The following is a 20,099-nucleotide window of genomic DNA, read 5'->3' as shown; positions in this document are numbered from 1 at the left end:
CAGATGTTCTACCTGTGTTGCCCATCCTAAGGCTCCTTGCTTTTACATCATACCCTTAAAGATTAATACAGGTTGGAATATCAATAAAACCTGCTGCAATGAATTTACATCTGCTTTCATGTAGTTTTATAGTCTGTATGTAATGTATTTATGTAATAGAGACAGTGCACATCTTCTTAGCTGTATCAGTAGCAGCTATGTGCTGATTTACATCTGTAGTCCCTGGGCAGGAAACAGATCTCGGTTAGGAAAGCAGCAGTAATGAGACCCTGCTGTGTGTTTGATGTTAATACTTAACAAGCGTGGTAAAAAGGAGGGAAAAAAGAAGAAAAAATACTTACGTAACTATAGAATAAAGAATCACATGATGAAACTGTGTAAAAACTGTAAATTAAACCATAATTTGTGAAATAATTTAAGAAATTATTAAAAGTCAAGCTATTATTATTAAGTGTTTTATAATGACATATTACCACAATATTATTCCACTTTTTATTTCATAATGTAATTTTTTTTTTAATTTCATATCACTTATCATGACAGCGGTGTTGATTTCATGCCCCTGCAGGCTCAACAAATGCTACCATTTAGCCAGAGCAACAACAATGGCAAACTTATTCTGAATCAACTATCTAGCCGCTGCTTTAAAAATACAGACTCTAATATCACCCTTTTGATTATTTAGCTTAACGAGGCTGCACATGCAACCTCCCTAGCTGGCTAACTAGCTAGGCGGGGTTTGTAGCTAACATTAGCTAGTTAATTCGGAGTGACCTCGTCTTTGTTTGGTTTCTAAAGATGTTCCTCAGAGAAACACACAACTCTGAAGTCTGACTCACAGGCTATTTACTTCCATGCAGAATAAGCTCAGAAGCTCACAGCCTAGCTAGTTACCAGCAAGGTAGAAGTCCTCTTCAATCTTCAAACTTACAATTGTCATCACATCAATCGTTGCATACAACCGGGCAGTACAACGTAGTATAATTCAATCTCTGCATTTAACCCATCCTAAGCATTAGCAACAGTGGACAGCCACATAGCACCGTGCGGGGAAGCAACTTGGGTTTCAGTGTTCAAGGACACTATGACATGCCGCCAATCTTGAGGTTGAAGGATAACCCGCTCTACCTCTGTGCCACACAGCCACCAGCTGATATGACATTACCAGCTTTGTTAAGCTAAATCAATAAAAAGAGATTTTAGTTTCTATTTGTGTCTGTCATCATTTACAGCAGCAGCTAGTTGGTTGGTTCAGAATAGCTTTGGACATTGTCGTTTCTCTAGCTAACAGGAGCTAACTGGCTAATTAAGTAGTTTGTTGAGCTAGCTTGAGAGGCAGGGGGAATGTGATTGGGATTAGGGAGGGTGGAGAAATGATTGTATAATAAATATGAAATAAAACTTTGTTAAGAATAATGGAATAACATGCCATAATAATAACCATATGGTTAATTATTTCATTGTGACAGCTTTTGTGTCTGAAATGCTATCATTATCATTATCTGTTGATATTTCTTTTGTATTTTTTCTGACATGTTGCAACAAACCAGAATCCTAAAACCAGCACCATGCCAGGACTCATTAACAAGGAGAACAGGACTGCTCTGCCCCTTAGTGTCTCTGACATCACTTCCTGTGTCAGGGGTTATACTCTGGCCTTGACAGCCTCTATGACCTATGAAAATATTGAGGATCATGCAATTGAGGGTGAGTGTGTACGCACTTTCAACCAACCTTATGCTCTGAAACACTGTTGTAAAATTATTGACTGAAAATGTGTAGTTACTTGTTTGCTGCCTCTGGTTCAAGCCCTTAATTTTTTTCCCACTCTAACTGCCTTTTAGGGATCTTCATTTATCCACTGGAGGAAAATGCTATTGTTGTGGGGTTTGAGTCTATGATTTCCAGTCAGATCATAACACTTCAAATCAAAGACAAGTCAAAACTTGACGACTGTTATCAGGATTGCTGCAACACATCCAATGGAGCCCTTCAGAGTGGCAGCGGTAAGATTAAAGCTGCTTTAATCAATATTGTTATATTAGCAAAATTACTGTTTGTGAAACCTTGTTTCCAGCAGGAGCAGTAGCAGCAGGCATCTGTTTTCAATGACAAAAGGTCATATAAACCCATTGTACGCTACCTGCTCAGCACCAAACGACAGACAGCCGTCATAATGGAGCATTTAGCAGCTAAAGAGCCAGATATTTCCCTCAGGACAGCTTAAAAGTTGTACGTCAATGTTGTGTTTACAGCTTGTTGTGCTGCACCCCAAAAACGTTTTTGAAAAAAATTTGGGGGCAGTGCTTCAATGTTATGCCATCAGGGTTATCTTGGATCAGGAGTGTGACTACAACAATACAAATGCTGTTATTAAAAAATGAGAGTGAGGGCTGTGAAAGACATTTCAAGACAGGTCTAAGAAAAGATTGTGTACTCATACTAAAAAGTAAAATAATTTCTCTTCCTCTGCTCATTCGTTTTTTTTAAATCTGTCTCTCACCAAGTCCCCAAACTTTATAGAAGTGCAATACTAAATTGTTGTTAGTACTTCTTTAATTCTTCTGTAACATGGGCAGTATTTATGGACAGCATTATGGGTTAGGTTTAGATAGATGCAAGGGAAGTGATACAGTATAATGGTGTGATATTATAATAACATTATAGTGTTGTACTTCACCTAAACAAAGAAGCCTGTATCACTCTCTATATCTGAACATTAAAATCAGTTTTAGGCATAATTCTGAGATAACTCAGTTTCTGGACAGCTTTGCATTAGCTTTGGCACCTTGAGAGTCATAGAAATTGTGCTAATGTATATATACTGTATGCAATATGGTTGGTCACTAATCTAGTCTGGTGTTACAGGACACATAGTGATTGATGAGGATTTGGAGAGGACAGTGTTAGTGGTTAACCTCGGGCTCATCCCTCCTATGGAGACGGTCCATATTCTGGTTAGTACTTCCGCTGAGCTCTCCACCCTGCCCAACGGAGGCATCAGGGTCTCGTCCCCACCAGTGTGTACTCCTCGGGTACAGAGGACCATCAACGAGGAGCAGGGGCTATCCCCAAACTTCTCCAGAACGTAAGAAAAACCAGATACACTCATAAAACCAATATAAAAGCCAGTGTCTTGTTAATATTAAATGTTACTTGTTACAATGTTGGCATACTTTAGATTGGATTTGTCACTGTAAACTGGAACTTTAGGTCCCAAATGCATGTTTGTATGGATGGAAACTGACTATACTAACATTTTATATGTTCATTCAAGATGGCTCCATTTGAAGTTAGTTATGCTTTGCTACTTTTAGGCGGGATAGGCATAGTTGTGCCTCAAGTCCTCATGATCAAACTCCCAACTCCCCTCAGCTGTGGTTGGCTTCACTGCTGGAGGAGGAGGCCATCAACTCCATGGACTACGAGTTTAACTTCCAGCTGGAGATACGGGCTCCCTATCTCCTCGCAGGTCAGAATTACCCAATACTAGTGATATATTTGATAGCTGTATTCTCTTTGGGAAAATCCACTTGTCAAGTGTAGAATTGCACCCATGAGCTGCTGTATCTAGAAATAATGTTTTTGCCACTTTGTGTAATGGTACATCAGGCGTGATCGCTCAAGCTATTCTGCAATCAAGCATTGCATTTCAGTGTTTCTTGAAAGCTCTCATGTCTGCAGTAAGTAGTTGTAATTATGTATCCTGTAGTGAAAAGGGAAAAAAAACCACTGTCCTTTTGTGTGTTTGCAGTTAGTGTGTGTTTATGTCACACAGTGCTGAATGCTAGCTGTGAATTGGGAACATTATTGGGCAACACTAAACTTGTTCAAGCAGGGGTCTAATGGTTTTTATGCCAAGGACCCCTTAGCTGATTAGAGTGAATACAATACTAAGCTATTCAAATAATAATTATTGACATACTCATGTATTTATACATCATGTTTTAATGTTAAACATACATGTAGCATGAATCCTTAGGCCTAAAATGTATCTGTGGATGGCTATCTTACCTACAGGCCAGTAGCCTAGTCATCAATGTTGTTTAAGTAAAATTAAATAAAAAAATCACAAATAGGCTAACTTATATTTGCTATTAAGATGTTGGCCTCATGTTTATGTATATTTTTAGACATATAACAAAAACATTTTCTTTTTAAAAATGATTAAACAATAAACTTGGTGGCCCCCCTGCATTAACTCTGAGGACCCCCTTAGGGTCCCGGACCACCTGTTGACGATCTCTGTGTTAAAGGAATGATTTGAATGTTTGGGAAATACGCTAATTCGCTTTCTTGCTTGTGCGTGAGTTACTTAAGAAGATCGATACCACTTTCAGATATATGTGAGTGGTATCGAACTTCTCATCAACCTCGCAGCAACAAAAAAAAGTCTTTAAAAATCACATTTTCCAAAATGTCAAACTATTTCTTTAAACTCGACAACTTGGTGGTTTGAGCTAAACCAAATCCTCATATTATAACTCATACAGTAGTTGCTGGTACTTTATTCTTTGTGTTTGCTCAAACTGCAACAGCACTTGAAGGCATCAGTGCATACGTTATCTTGCTTTTCAAATCTTTTGGAAGTGTCTTGCTCTTATAAATGTGATCGTCGTTTCAATGGGACCTGCTGGTTTGTTATTACTGTTGTTACTGGGGGCGGGGGGGGAAGCCACTGGTTATTCCATCTGCTGTGTCTCTGTTTCTCTGCGTAGGTGTAGAGAGCCCGTCTCACGCTATCCGAGCTGATGCAGACCCGCTGGCTCGCTCTGCCACAAGCGTCGTTATCACTCTGGCTGACAAGTACACTTATGACTGTCCTGTCAAAATCCTCATCTACCCCAGTGGTAGGTCCACAGCTTCAAAACTCACTTACAGCACAACCATGTAATTAATTAATGAATCTCTCCTCTCAAGTGCAATAATCCCATGTTTTTATTCCAGCCTCGTCGAGCTTCTTTTACAGCATTTTTTTAATAATCAGATCATTTGCGAGGTGATTCACCGGCTCACTTTGTGGTCCTCCTGTTGTCTGACATGCCAGCGGAGTCAGACTGCATTATGTGGGTGTGCAGTGTCAGGTCTTTTTTTTCTTTTTTTCCTCCCGTTCTCTCGTCTCTTTTCTCTCATTGCTGTCTTGACCTTCACTATGTGTGAGCCAGTTGTCTCCCAGAAGCAGGAATGAGCTCCGGCCTTGCTGATCCAATAGCCCTCTTATGAAAGTTTTGTTCATAAACAGACCTGCTGCCACTGCGAGGCAATTTAATTCAGCTCGGACTGATGCTGCAGTTTCAATCACAACATGGATGCTAAGCTCGAGCAGAGAGAATGAGGGAACTGAACTGCATTACAGGCAGTGTTATAGGCCTACTAATAATCAAAACAAAAAACCCCAGAAAGGAGCAGTCTATTTTTTTTATCATAAGCTTGGTTGATTAATGGCCAGAAACACAGACTCTGTCATATAAATTACAAGGTTTCTGCAATGAGCACCAGAAGGGATAATAAGGCCTAAAGTTATTCACCAAATGCATTCATTTATTGACATTTATATCCCATATCTGTCAGTACTTTCCAGCAGTTTATAACAATTCCCAGTAATATCATGAATGAATCATTAAACATGGACCTGTACCTGGATAAGCAGCAGATAATGGACAGATGGATAAACCAATTAAAAGTTACATAAGGTCAGAGGTTTGGAACAATAGTACTGGGGGATTTTCCAGCCAACTAATGACACTGCCTACAGCCAGCTATAAAAAATAATATTTAGGACCTTTGTAAATAAAATGTAAGCCTTTAAATGCAAGGCATTTTTATGAGAAAACTGAAATCCATGCTTTTTAAGAAATCCTAAATCCCCAGTATTGACTCAAACACTAGAGCTAATTTTGTTGTCTAGAGACCCAGCTGGGATACAGCATCTTTATATGCAACCACCTCTTCAATCTCACATCAATATGGGGATAATTCTGCACTACAGATCACCACACCCCTGCACTATCTGTCTATCTGCTTTATAATATTTATAGTAATGTCTTTGTCCTGGCCAACTGTGTCACATTAGAGCCTCATCTGCCACATGTGCTGATTGAGAACGGAGACATGACGCAGGACGAGTATGATGAGTATCTTCACGGCCGCAGCGATTTCATCAAGGCCACCAAGAAGGACTCCAGCAATGAGAGGAAAGTGAGTGTCATTGACATCCGCACCATGTACCTGAACTGATTGCAACACTATTATACCACCAGGAGAGGGGTAAGGACTTCACAGCAGCACAATATACTGCCACAGATACTATTTTTGTGAAGCTGCAGCGATGATGATATGATATATCCTTCAGATCCTTTACTTAGGTAAAAGTACTAATACCACACTGTGAAAATACTCTTCTACAAGTAAAAGTATTGTCGGTAAAATGTAAAGTATCAAAAGTAAAAGTAGTCATTCTGCAGATAAACATGTTTCACTATTATATATGATGTTTTGGATCAATATTACTGCTTCAATATTGTGTGTGTTGCTTTTGTACTGCTGTAGATGTTAAAGTTAGTGCTTATTTGAACTACGACTGTTCAAAAAAAAAAAAGCGTAACTCCAGATTATCAGAAACATTCCAGTTAAAAATCACCAAATTTGGAGTTACGTGGTTTTCACTGGACAGGAAGGATATGAAAAACTGTAATCTGTAAAGTAACTAAAGTTGACAAATGAAGCAACGTAAAAAATATAATATTTACCTCAGGGCTGTGCAATTAATCTAATTTTAATTGCAATTTCAATATTAGCTAACGATCACAAAAACAATGCTATTGAGGAAAACGATTATTTTGCACAGTACACTTTGCAAGTAAACTGCTATTTTGTATTGTGTTCTGAAGGGGAATTCAAAAAGTATAACAGGAAAAAGTGTTTCAGTTCAAGGTGTTTTCACTGTTGATTTGTTTAACGGTTCCACTGTTTTTTTCAATAAATGCAACATCTTTCCAAAAGTCAATGAGTAAACTTGTTAAATCGTGACTTCAAAATTGACCAAAATAATTATTATGTGTGATTATGATTTTTTTCCATAATTGAGCAGCCCTAATTTACCTCTGAGATGTAGTGGAGTAGAAGTATAAAGTAGCATAAAATGAAAATACTCATGTAAAGTACCTCAGTAGGCCTACTTGTAAACGTACATTCCACCACTGCAATCCAGCAGCATTATTATTTTTCAACCTGCTTCATGCCCATTCTCCTCTCTTCTACGGTGAGGCTGTTAAGAGACCATCAGACCTAAACAGGAGGAGGAAGAGCACTTAAAGCCATAAAAATGGGTTTCTATGGAAACACTCCAAAGGCTTGCCACAGTCGACCTGGAGTTTCCCACACATCTACAATAATTGATGGGTTCTGCCTATAAACCAGATCAAGTGTCTTTTTTTGTCTTCTTTAAGTGTTAAAATCAAGTCTGAAAGTCCAGTTATCTCATGGTGCCAAATCCACCCATTTAAACGATCAGGGGTCGTCAACGTTTTTTAGGCCAATGACCGCCAGAACGGAACAACGGCGCCTCTGCAAAATAGCCTCAGGAAGGAACTTGTTTTGGTGTACGTTCAAAGGTAGTTTTAGTTGTGCAATAGAAAACAGATTGGACAGATAGTCTAACTAGCTGTCTGGATTTACCCTGCAGAGATCTGAGGAGCAGTTAACCATAGTCCTCATAAATCCACCGGAGTTTAAAATGCCAACACAAAGAAAGCCCAAGACGAAATGAGTGAAATCCGGCAACGGAGCAATCCCGGAAGTGGAACGTCGTGGATATAGACTAGGCCAACAATAACGTGCAGGGCGGCCTAAAGCCTTTACACATTCCTTTTTATGGTGCGCTACAATACTAAGCTTCTATTTACATATTCATATATCATGTTTTAATGTCAAACATACATGTGGAAGGCACAGTGAATCCAGAAGCTTAACTGTATCTGTGAACGACTACCATAGTGGATACCTTTCCTGTAGGCCAGTAAGCGTATCATTAATGTTGTTAAGTTTAGGATTTTTTTTTTTTTACGAATATATACTACATATTTTCAGACATGTTTTAATTTGGGACTTTCAAAAAAGTATTAAACAGCTATTCAGCGCCTCCCTGCAGTGACTCTGAAGACCCTCTAGGGGTTGCAGACCCCCTGCTGAAGATCTCTGCTTTAGATTTATATTCCTCTGTCTTCACAGGTAGATATCATTCACAGGCGACTACACAAGGACATCCTCCACAACCCTGTGGTCATGTTGAACTTCTGCCCTGACCTCAAGTCCATCAGCTCCGACCTGAGGAAGGTTCATGGCGAGTTCATCTTCCTGATCGACCGCAGCGGCAGCATGAGCGGGGTCAACATCAACCGTGTGAAGGTATTTGTTTATTTTTTTTCATTTTTTATAATTAACAATTTGTATTTAACTTTAACACAACACACAAAACATCCAATTTGCAACATGAACATATCATCATCCCGTCGATATAGATTACCACCCACCCAGACAAAAATCAAGAAAAGATGACACAGTAACTACAATATTTAAGACCATACAACAAAATAATAACAAAATAGACAATAAACTAGAAACCAAATAAACATGTGTTTAAATAACTCCATAAGCATAAATAAGACCATAAAAGCTGTTTCATGCTTCTTGTGTTCAGCGCGGTTGGGGCGCTGCGGACGGCGCGCATGCTCGCCGCGAACCTTCTGGTCTTTCATACTGATTGCGGTCAGAGCAGCTCAAAGAAAAGGGCTTCTTCTCTCCTGTAGTAAAATCTTGGAGGTTGCCCAGGCCGCGTGGCACCAACCGCGCTGAACGCAAGAAGCATGAAACAGCTTTAAGCCCATCATACACATCTCTCCCAAGCACAACGCTTCCCAGGAGCCCTCCAGAAGCAGATTTTCACCCAGGAGACCGGAGTTCGCGTCCCACTTGTCACGCTAGCTATAGTCGTTTTTTTTCTTTCCGACCCATTCTTCCCGCGCATCACAGAACCGTACGCCCACCCACGCCCTTTCCTAAACCCAACCGTCCCGTTCTTCCCGTGTGTAACGGAACCGTACGCCCACCCACGACCCTTTCCTAAACCCAATCGTCCCGTAGTTCCCGCGTGTCACGGAACCGTAAGCCCAACCACGACCTTTTCCTTAACATAATTGCGTCAAAAGGGACGCCAATAGTCCCGACCAAGCGTGTTTACTTGAAGCGCTAAAGGAGACTTTTAGCGTCAATAAGAACAACAAAGGCACCTGACCAAGCGTCCATATTTTACGAGATGGGTGTGAGAACCTGTTGGTAGTATATATCACACATCATGGGTTTTTTTCCTTAAAATGATATTTTCAGATGCTTAATTTGTCGAAATATGTTACAGTTGACACCAAAAAGAACAAAATAAAGATATACAAAGGAAAAACAAATGCCTCAAAACACATAGTAAACGTGATATGTAATTAGAGGCAGTATAATTGCTTTCTCTAAGCTAGGAGATTATATGTGGTCAGCCAGCTGTGTAAAGGGCATGTACTCAAGGATATCGATCAAAGAAGTCATTCACCAAATGTCTCCCAGTTGCTAGGTTTTAGACAGCAGCAGTCTTTGAGGTCTTATCAGAATTCATGTGACGTTTTTTCAATACCTACAGAGCCAACTTATTCAAGGCGGATATTTTTTTTTAAATTATATGTTGGCACTTATTTGGCTGCTTGTGCACGGAGTGACCCTGCCCTATGCTGTGATGCTGACTGGTGTTCATTTGTGACTCAGACTCTGAGGCTTTTATTGCACTACAGAGTCTGGGCTTAAAGCCAGTGATTTAATGACTATTTACCACTGATCTTTTAAGAAATCCCACAGCAACGAGAAACATCTTTTATTCCATCCTCTGTCATCTTACTCAACAAAAGGCTGTTTTATTTGATATTAGTAACTGCTGCTGTTTTTTTTTACTATATATATTTAATAGGTGTTCTAATTTTTGCACTTTAATTGCAACCGTTTGGCCCAGTTATTTTGTTAGTTATTTATTGTCTTTATCTCATGTATTCTAAACCATGGTAGAGGACGGCTTAAATGTAGCATGTCTGTGAAGCCGAAGAAAGAAATCCCACGTGAGTAGAAAATAAATATGTCTAATCTAATACCTTTTAAAAATATCTCTTGAACATTACATATTGATTTTTTTTCTGTTAATGAACTTGAACAAGTATTTTGTTGTGGACTGTCTGGTGATCGTTGTGCTCTCCACCTGAGTGAAGGTTGAGATATGTAGTGTTCTAGAAAGGGCCCCTCTGCTGTAGAAAGAGCAGTGATGGATGAAATGACACTGCAGGATGCCACTCTCCACTCACTCCCTGTCCTTGAGAAAATGTGCTGTGCTGTGCAGCGCTGCGGAGGAGGGTCTGGCTAGTCCACACATCATACCGGGATGGGAGAAAAACATGCTCTGGTTTATTGGCATTTCTTTAAACCAATCACAATCGTCGTGGGCAGTGCTAAGCGCCGGACGGAGCAAAGGTGCCTCTGCAAAATAGCCTCCGGAAGGAAGTTGTTTTGGTGGAACGTGTACGCTCAAATGTTGTTTTACATTGTACAATTACAGTTACAATGTTTGAATTTACCCTGCAGAGATCTGAGGAGCAGTTAACCATAGTCCTCATAAATCCACCGAAGTTTAGAATGCCAACACAAAGAAAGAGGAAGGTGACCGACAGCCGGCCGAATTGAGGGACATCCGGCGGAATTTCCAGCGGGACCGAAGCATTCGGAAATGAAATGTCGTGGATATAGACTAGCTGCGATGTCTCTGCAGCACCACAATACTTAATTCTGAATGGTTTGACACATTGCCTTTACAAATTGCGCCCCCACTGCGATTTGGGTATTGCCCTAGTCCATATTGTGATTTTGATAAAATTGCGATTAATTGTGCAGCCCTAGACTACTCAAAGCGCTTTTACATAGTACAGGAACCATCCACACACATTCATACACTGTGGCCAAGGCTGCCACACAAGGTGCCACCTGCTCATCAGATAAACATTCACACACATTCACACACACTGATGGCGCAGCATCGAGAGCAATTCGGGATTCAGTGTCTTACCCAAGGACACTTGACATGGCACTGCAGGGCCAGGGATTGAACCACCGACCTTCCAATTGGTAGGTGACAGCTCTACCACCTGAGCCTCAGCCGCCCATTAGGCACCTAATGAGCAGAAGAGTTTTGCCTTTTATTTTCTTTTAAGATTTTTACAGTCTTTGTTCTGTTCTTCTCTCTGGACATGAAGTCAATCTGCTCTCGGTCTCTCCCTCCCAGGATGCCATGGTGGTGATTCTCAAGAGCCTTGTGCCAGGCTGCCTTTTTAACATCATCAGCTTTGGCTCCACTTTCAAATCCCTCTTCACAACCAGCCAGAAGTACGAGGAGGTAAAGCAGTTCTGTAATACATCCCTGCAATTCAGTAAATAATTAGTTGCATGTGTGTTAACTCTGTTGGGAAAATTGAGCCAAAGAAATTGTGAGATACTGCAACTTAAAAAAAAAATCACGGTTTATTTTCTCTCCGCTTCATCTCAGGAAGCCCTAGACCTGGCCTGTGAGTATGTTAGGAAGATCAGAGCCGACATGGGGGGGACCAACATCCTGGCACCGCTCAAGTGGATCCTGAGGCAGCCGATGTTCACTGGACACCCCCGCCTACTCTTCTTGCTCACCGACGGGGCCGTCAGCAACACAGGCAAAGTAATCGAGCTGGTCCGCAGCCACGCACGTTACATTAGGCAAGTATCACTGTTAAAGCTATAGTGTGCGCAACTATTTTATATTAATGAACATGTTACATTCAAGCCATTACCTAATTAGTCACGCATTGCCAGACCTTCCTCCACAGCGCTGCAGAGGAGGGTCTGGCGAGTCCACACAGCATTCCCTGATGGGAGAAAAACGGGCTCTGTTTTTTTTTGGCATTTCTTTAAACCAATCACAATGGTCTTGGGCGGTGCAAAGAGCCAGATGGAGCAACGGTGCCGCTGAAAAATAGCCTTGGGAAGGAACTTGTTTGTGTACGATCAAAAGTTGTTTTAGTTGTGCAACAGAAAACTCAGATTGGACAGATAGTCTAGCTAGCTGTCTGGATTTACCCTGCAGAGATCTGAGGAGCAGTTAACCATAGTCCTCATAAATCCACCGGAATTTGAAATTACAACACAAAGAAAGCGGAAGGCAATGGACGTCTGGCCGAAAAGATTGATATCCGGCAGAATTTCCGGCGGCACCGGAGCAATCCTGGAAGTGGAACATCGTGGGTATAGACTATTGCCAAATGAGTTGATACTAGGGGTGCACGATTTAGAAAATGTCACGATTCGATTCAATATCGATTTTTAGGCTCAAGATTCGATTCAAAATCGATTTTCGATTCAGAAACGATTCTCGCTTAAAAAAACGATTCACAGTATGTAAATGTAGTTACTTTTCCCATGTGATTGCAGTACATATACAATAAAAAAGAAAAAGAAAAAAGAAATTCTATGAATCGATTTTGAATCGGTAGAGCTGAAATCGATTTTTTTTGCACACCCCTAGTTGATACAAATCTTATTAAGACACAAAACTGTCTTTGTATTTCTCAGTATGAATATGTTTACAAAAACAGCATTGTTTTAAAGCTGAATTCAGAGTTTGGGGGGGTGGGGGAGCTCTCTGAAGGATGCAAGCACCAACTGTCAACTGAGAGTGAGCACTGGTGGCACAATAGATCTGCAATACACTGGGAAATCATTTCATTTTGCAGCCTGCATCTAAGTCTCACACTGTGAATCCCCCTCCTGAGTCACTCTGGAAATAATTGACTTTTGTCTTCCCTCCTTTAATGGATGACTGCTCCCAGACGATTGCATTAGATACACAGAGCTTGGCCAATTCATCGACACTTCCTGGGTCATTATCACACTATGCTTACAAATCAGCGCAGTCAGTCAGAGACAAGACCAAAAAACAATCAATCTCTGTCCCCAAAATCCACGTGAGGTTTTTAACTACGCAGAAGGTAACATTTCCGCTTTGAACTGCATTTTCTTTGATCTCATTTCAAATGAAAAAGCGATGTAGCTTGTGCAATGAAATCAGCCAGCTCATCCCTCAGTTAAAAAGGGAATAAAAATGGTGAAATACAGCATCAGCCAACCTCCCCAGAGAACTCTGAGGGGCAGCAGGCATGTCTCAACTTTCCACCATGAAAGATAATTTGCTGTTTGGCTCATCTTTATCTTTCCCCCAGATCTGTGTTTGACAAATTAGATTGTCTATATATCTGCAGAGAATCTCTGTAGATCTCTGCGAAATGTGTGCACATCCTGAGAAGACACCTGTTATCATGCATATATCTCTCGATCTGTCCATGGAGCTGCAGTGTTTAATGTGTTTGTGCAGATGTTTTACATTCGGCATAGGACAGAGTGCTTGCAGGAGGCTGGTGCAGGGACTGGCGACAGTTTCCAAAGGAACAGCAGAGTTCCTGGTTGACGGAGAGAGGCTGCAGCCCAAGGTACTCATTTCCAGCTTTGTGTTTCACTCCTAAAGACAGCCAGCTATTCTGAGGCCCACTGGAGAGCCATTATGCTGTGGTTCTGAGCACCGAATGTCTGCCACTGATACAAATTGTTACAAAAGATTATTTTTATTAGGATATCTCAGTGACGCTATTCGCTTCACGTACTGGTCACAAAGAAGCTGTGGTTTATATCTAAAAGTCTATTATTACTCCACAGATGATAAAGTCCCTGAAGAAAACCATGTCTCCGGTCCTCAGTGACATTTCCATCGAATGGGTCTTTCCTGAGACCAAAGAAGTGCTGCTGTCCCCTGTGGGCAACTCCTTCCTGTTTCCAGGGGACAGTCTGATTGGCTACAGTGTGGTTTGCGACGCCACCCGCTACCATGCCAACCCCAAATCTGTAAGTGCAAAACATCAGCTGAGAGGAGACAAAAGACTGCATGCGAGATGACCTTATGTGTTGTACATTTTCTTTTCAGAAAAGGAACCTCAATTTAGTTTTGTTAAGGCTCTGTTTGATAAATCATTTAATTGTTTCATTTAAATCACTTATCCGTTACCTCTGAACGGTGTGATTAAAAAGGGCTAACGATGAAGAAGCTTTTTAATCAAACCTTGTGAAGTGGATGTGTCACCTATTTAAAAATCTCAACAGGATAAGAGGAGGCGATACAGCATGATGCGCTCCATTGAGTCAGCCAGCTCCGTGTTTTACCACTCTCAAGAGGAGGACCCGGTGAAGACGAGTAGTGACAGTCAGGGGTCCTACAGGGAAGCACCTCTGTATGATTCCTACCAGGACTCCATGACAGACAACCCTGCCACCACAGAGCAAGACACCATGGGTAAGAACTTACAGTACACGCATCCTCTCGCTCGTTACAGTTGTCTTTTATAACGCTGGTAGTCTCGCAGTCTCGCAATTCTCCAGCAGCTAAAACATTTTAGTGAAACTTATTAATGATTGTTCCTGGCTTTTCTAGTCTCGCATTGCCAGAACTATCTCCACAGCGATGTGGAGTAAGGTCTGGCTACACCACACATACATTCTGGCATAGGAGAGAAAAAGGAGAGGTTGTTTTGCATTTCTTTAAACCAATCACAATCGTGTTGGGGCGTGCTAAGCTCCGGACGCAGCGATAGTTGCTCTGCAAAATAGTCTCGGGAAGGAACTTGTTTAGGTGGAACATTTGCACCCCGCAAAAGAAAATGCCACATACAATATTAGATGAAGTTAACTGTTCACACAATACAGTAAGGTGAGCTATTTTAATTAGCTGGATACATGGTTAAACCTCATTTGCCCCTACCAGTGTATCCCCGTGCATAAGCGTAGATTTCGGGGGGGTGTGTGTGTGTGTGGGGGGGGGGATGCAAGGGATATGTCCTCCCCAATATTTAGAAGAGGTAGATTTAGGGCATAGGGTTGAGGAAACACAGGGCTTAGGGAACATAGACTCCGCATGGCTGTAGACGTCATTGCACATGGCAACTAACAAGTTATTCTATTTATTCCAAACAAAATGTTGCTTTTGGGAATGTAAAAATGAATCTCTTTGGTAGAGGATGTTCCCCATTCAGGAAAGCACTGACCCGACAAAGAAAAGTTGTGGTGAACTGGACATCTTTGTCAACAATCTTGAGTTAACCCTCACCAATTCAGACTAGCCGAAACTAACAACTATTTGCACATCATGTATGTCAAGATTTGCTATTTTGAATTGTTTTTGGACTATTTCTATCTTTGAACAAAACATCAGGGTTTGATAGCAAGACGTCTCCAAGAAGGCGCGCATACAGCACCAACCAGATAAGTGACTACAACCCGGCAAAAAAGGTCTACACTCCCAGTGATCCCAGCTCTGTGGTGGCTAAGAATCCACTGAGGAGAGCCAAAGTCCAGGAGCTGATAGGCCAGATGAGCCCTGAGCACGAGGCTCAGTGGAGGAGCGACTACCAGGTGTGGTCTCACACTGTCAAATGTATCATTCACATGACTGCTTTTAAGATGATTTGCACTTGTTTGGTTTGTAAAATAGGTCAGCACTTTTTTTTGGATTCAGTTAATAATTTAGTTGTAGCTCACAGATCTCAAACCAGTGCTTCCAAACTAACCTTTTTTTTTAATAATGATTAATAACATGAAATAAACCAAAATCAGTTATAATAACAAAGGCAGGAGAATCTTATTTTGTATCACGACACAGTTTTCATATTGTGATTATATGGAAAAAGAACACTATTTGTATTCAGACTGCGTTGATAAATTAAACAACCATCTGACCCTGATCGGGATTTGAGTATAATGACGAACAGACTAATGTGCTCTGTTCAGTAATGAGGGGCAACATTTATGAATGGTAATCAGTTCTGAATATTGCTCAGGGAGCAACTCAGTATAACTAAACAGAGTTCACTGGGCTCTGAAGAGATATTCTCTTTGTAAAGCAGATTATTATTCACTGCACTCATGCCATGATTAAATTATATCTAATAATTATGTGTTAATATAGTAACTTTCTATCTATATTTGTGTATGGCCAAGTTAATTAAATATAAAATAAATCAAATGTATCTTTATTTACTGGTTACTGTTTTTTTTCACACAAAACACATTTGTTTATTAAATATGATGTTTTATTATAAAATAAATTACCCAACAATATAACAGCCTACAAGTCCAGCTGAAATGACTAGCCGATTAAATACTTAGTTGATTGACAGAATTGTTTTGATCGTTTCCGGTTTCTAAAATGGGAGGATTTTTCTGCATTTAGTACTTTCAATTTTAATACTTTAAGTACATTTTCCTGATGATACTTATATACTGTTTAAGTAACATTTTCAATGCAGGACTTTTACTTGTAATATAGTATTTGTACAATGTGATATTAGTACTTTTACTTAAGTAAAGGAACTGAATACTTCTTCCACCACTGCCAAAATGACAATTAGTTAAAGTGCCCATATCAGGCTCATTTTCAGGTTCATAATTGTATTTTGAGGTTGTACCAGAATAGGTTTACATGGTTTAATTTTCAGAAAACACCATATTTTTGTTGTACTGCACATTGCTGCAGCTCCTCTTTTGACCCTGTGTATTGAGCTCTCTGTTTTAGCTACAGAGTGAGGCATCACACATCTATCCCATCTTTGTTGGGAGTCGCACATGCGCAGTAGCTAGGTAAGGACTACTAGCTAGAAGCCAGCGGTTAGCCACCTCGTTGTCAATGGCAAAACACTGCTACATCACACATGAGTTCACCCTAATCTACAAAAGAAATTGTATAGAACTACTTACATGTCCCTCGTCTGCGGGTATTCCATGCAAAGTTGGAAGTGTGCCCTTGTTTAGAAGAAGTCTCCCGGCTAATCCTACCTTGTACCGAAGTTGGAGAAACAGCTCACTGATTTGGTATTAGCTAAGTGGTTAGCACACACCAAATGTTTCGGCCAATGACGTAGACGGCCCTGCTGATTTTGACCAGCTCACCCGGAGACTGAAGGCAGGATTCATAAACCCGTATCTCACTCAAAACAGCATGGATGTTTTTTTTTTACAAGTTTGTATGCGTGTGGAAGCACCAGAGACACAAAATAACACCCCAAATCCCAGAAAAAAGTGATTTTTTTCATAATATGGGCACTTTAAACTCAAATTGCATCAGGGTATTTTAAATTGAATTTTTTTTTTTTGTGTTCAGCCACAGCTGGCAAGTCTGTGTGCCTCATCTTCAAGAGGTCCCAGGCCGCTCCCTCAGCAGGAGCCGCCCCTACAGCAAGAAGCCGACTCAGAGCTTCATTTTCATTCCCAGCCTCAGGACAACCCACAGCCCAGCGGCGTTAGCGCGCCACCTGCAGCTCGCAACTCCGCTGGCGAAGATGGATCCAGATCGTCCACTGACAGCCCTTCTGTCGGCAGTGTCGGAGACACAGGTGAGAACACAAGCTCTCTGTTTTATTAATGCAAAAATAATGTATTAAATAAAACCAAACTTTACCAGTCAACACATCTTAAAGGCAGAGTTGGTAATGTTGAAAAGCTAGCAAGATCTGAAAGTAGCATCTCCCCGGGGCTCTGTCTAACCCCTCGCTCTGCCCTCGGGGCTCCGCTCACACACAGACGTGCACGAGCACTGCTATATCGCTGCTCCAGAGCAGCATGTCTCATTCACCGGCAAGCAAACAGCTAATATTATCATACTGAATGTTTAAAACAAACATGACTACTGTAAGCAATGCGGCGCCGACGCGCACTGAGCTCAGGCTCGCACTCAGGAGGGGTAGAGTACGCGCAGCGGGGCAAGGAGAACTTTCATTGCTTCTTTCCAAGCGGACAGCGAGGCTGTGATTGGTAGGCTTTTTTACAGGATTACAGCAGATACAGGTGACAGATCTTTTCTGCTCCTTTTTCAGAGCCCTGAAGTTATTTATTGCTGTCGGGGTGTAAAGACCATTTCAAACATGATATAAAAAAAGTGTATATTGGAACCCTGCCTTTAAAGCAATTAAACATTTTAAAGTTGTCATACATTTTAAAGTAGCAATGGCCTTTGACTGAAACTACACAGACATTATGATTGTCCCTTCAAAGGAATGGTTTTAATTTTTTGGGAAATAGACCACTCTTACATATGTCCAGTAAAAATGAATGTACACACATGAGAGTGGTATCAATCTGACTCTCTGCAAGAAAATAATTTAGCATATTTCCCAAAAATATTGAACTATTCCTTTAACATGATAGAAATCCTAATCCCAAATTTCGATTATGAAATATGATTACCAGCCCTTAAATTCAAGCCAAGACCACAGTGGTTTCATTCAGTCTGATGTGACAAGTATCTTAAATTTAATTAAATGACAACATAAACATCCATCCCAAATCCAAGAGGAGAAATAATGACAGATGGTCGAGCACAGAAGTGACTTGGACAGGAAATGGTTTTTCTATATTTGGGATCAAAACAGAAAATTAATCAGGAACAAAAGAGGTAGAATTTTAGAAAACAATTATTTGAGATCCATTAAAGCTGGCTGAACACAGAGAGCTTTGGAAAACATATGGGGTGAGTTAATCCAACACAAATCCAGTCCCAAGTGAGCAGTAGCAGCTGGTGACGAACTTCAGATGGATTTGAATACATGTCGTGTATCAAAATGGAAATTGCACATTCAGGAATCCAACCTGTGATATTTCAGATGGCTATGGACATCAATTATGTCAAGCAGAAACCCCACAGGAGAGCCACATTTCAGATCTGGGTGCTGCCAGCCAGTTGAAAGGCGACTGCAAGGCCGTGGTGTCCGGACTGCTGTGTGGGAAACCAGCGAGGTGGGAGGTTGTCTTTGATATCGAGCCCTTCCTGAACGGCCGGGAGCGTGAGGAAAAGGTGCACGAGGAGCTGTGGAACGAGACCTTCCACCACATGGCTGGACACTCCATCATACGCGACTTTGAGCACATGGCGGATAAGGAGTGTGACATTGAGCACGGTGAGCTATTTGGGGATTTTAACGTTTATCGGAAAATTCTAAAATACGATAGATGGATAGATAGGTAGATGGATGGATGGATGGATGAACGGATGGATGGATGGATGGAAATAAATTGATAAAACAGATCAGGAGTAGGTCTTCTGACTATTTCAATTTGAAATATATGCATCTTAAGTCTCTTATCATCCTATTTCACATTTTCACAACATTTTAGGAAATATGCTTATTTGCTTTCTTGGCATAATACATAGATAATAAATAGATGACAAAATCAGCCGGATTAAAGAAAGATAGGTGTACTGTAGGTTGATATTTGTACCTTTGGACCAGTGTTGCCAAGTACTTTCGATGGAAAGTGGCTAAATGTCGCTTGATGACGACATGTAGGCCTACTAATTAGCATATTTGATATATCATCATGTCGTATTTGCGCCCATGTGTAGTGTCAGACAGTGTCAAGTCTTCACCTTTGCTTCTCCCTCAGTCTGTATCCACATATACAGTACATGAAATATGGCCCATTCAGACTACATGTTACCAGGGGCCCTGTAGAAAGGCATTCTCTATGGGCCCCTCCCCGCATCCACAGCCAGTGGTGGAATATAACGAAGTACAAATACTTCGTTACTGTACTTAAGTACATTTTTCACGTATATGTAGTGTACTTTACTTAAGTACAATCAATAGTGCATACTTTTGACTTTTACTTAGTTACATTTTGCAGCAATTATCTATACTTTCTACTCCACTACATTTCTACAACGTTCTGTTACATTTTCGTTAAATTTTCTGATCAGTTTTTCCCCCTGCCAAAACGTCTTCCTGACCGTCCGTCACACGTTTGCAGTCCGCAGGGAAGCCTTCAGCAGCGGCCGTCCAGCTCCCGGTGCCGCTCGCGATATTACGAATCCCACTATGGCCACGCCAAGACTTCAATACTTCAATAGCATTTATTGGCCAGGCGCGTACCACTCCCGGTACCGCTGCTCCTGTTACTGCTGC

At 41.0% G+C, this 20,099-nt stretch overlaps 1 protein-coding gene across 1 annotated transcript in view; it reads left to right on the top strand.

The window, feature by feature from the left end:
* vwa5b1 (von Willebrand factor A domain containing 5B1) overlaps nt 1-20,099 on the top strand; it is a 29,432-nt gene that overhangs the window by 1,724 nt on the left and 7,609 nt on the right. Inside the window, exons 2-16 of the mRNA XM_031290486.2 lie at nt 1,551-1,707; nt 1,845-2,006; nt 2,869-3,088; nt 3,318-3,472; nt 4,719-4,850; nt 6,074-6,198; nt 8,230-8,406; nt 11,360-11,470; nt 11,621-11,823; nt 13,475-13,589; nt 13,813-13,998; nt 14,254-14,443; nt 15,359-15,558; nt 17,303-17,534; nt 18,801-19,094. Of these exons, the coding sequence (XP_031146346.1) occupies nt 1,569-1,707; nt 1,845-2,006; nt 2,869-3,088; nt 3,318-3,472; nt 4,719-4,850; nt 6,074-6,198; nt 8,230-8,406; nt 11,360-11,470; nt 11,621-11,823; nt 13,475-13,589; nt 13,813-13,998; nt 14,254-14,443; nt 15,359-15,558; nt 17,303-17,534; nt 18,801-19,094 (2,641 nt within the window). The 5' untranslated portion in view covers nt 1,551-1,568. The remainder of the gene's footprint in view (nt 1-1,550; nt 1,708-1,844; nt 2,007-2,868; nt 3,089-3,317; nt 3,473-4,718; nt 4,851-6,073; nt 6,199-8,229; nt 8,407-11,359; nt 11,471-11,620; nt 11,824-13,474; nt 13,590-13,812; nt 13,999-14,253; nt 14,444-15,358; nt 15,559-17,302; nt 17,535-18,800; nt 19,095-20,099) is intronic.

This window comes from Sander lucioperca, chromosome 12 (assembly GCF_008315115.2).
Source record: "Sander lucioperca isolate FBNREF2018 chromosome 12, SLUC_FBN_1.2, whole genome shotgun sequence".
Lineage (NCBI taxonomy): Eukaryota > Metazoa > Chordata > Actinopteri > Perciformes > Percidae > Sander > Sander lucioperca.
This window is presented reverse-complemented; position numbering and strand designations above follow the sequence as displayed.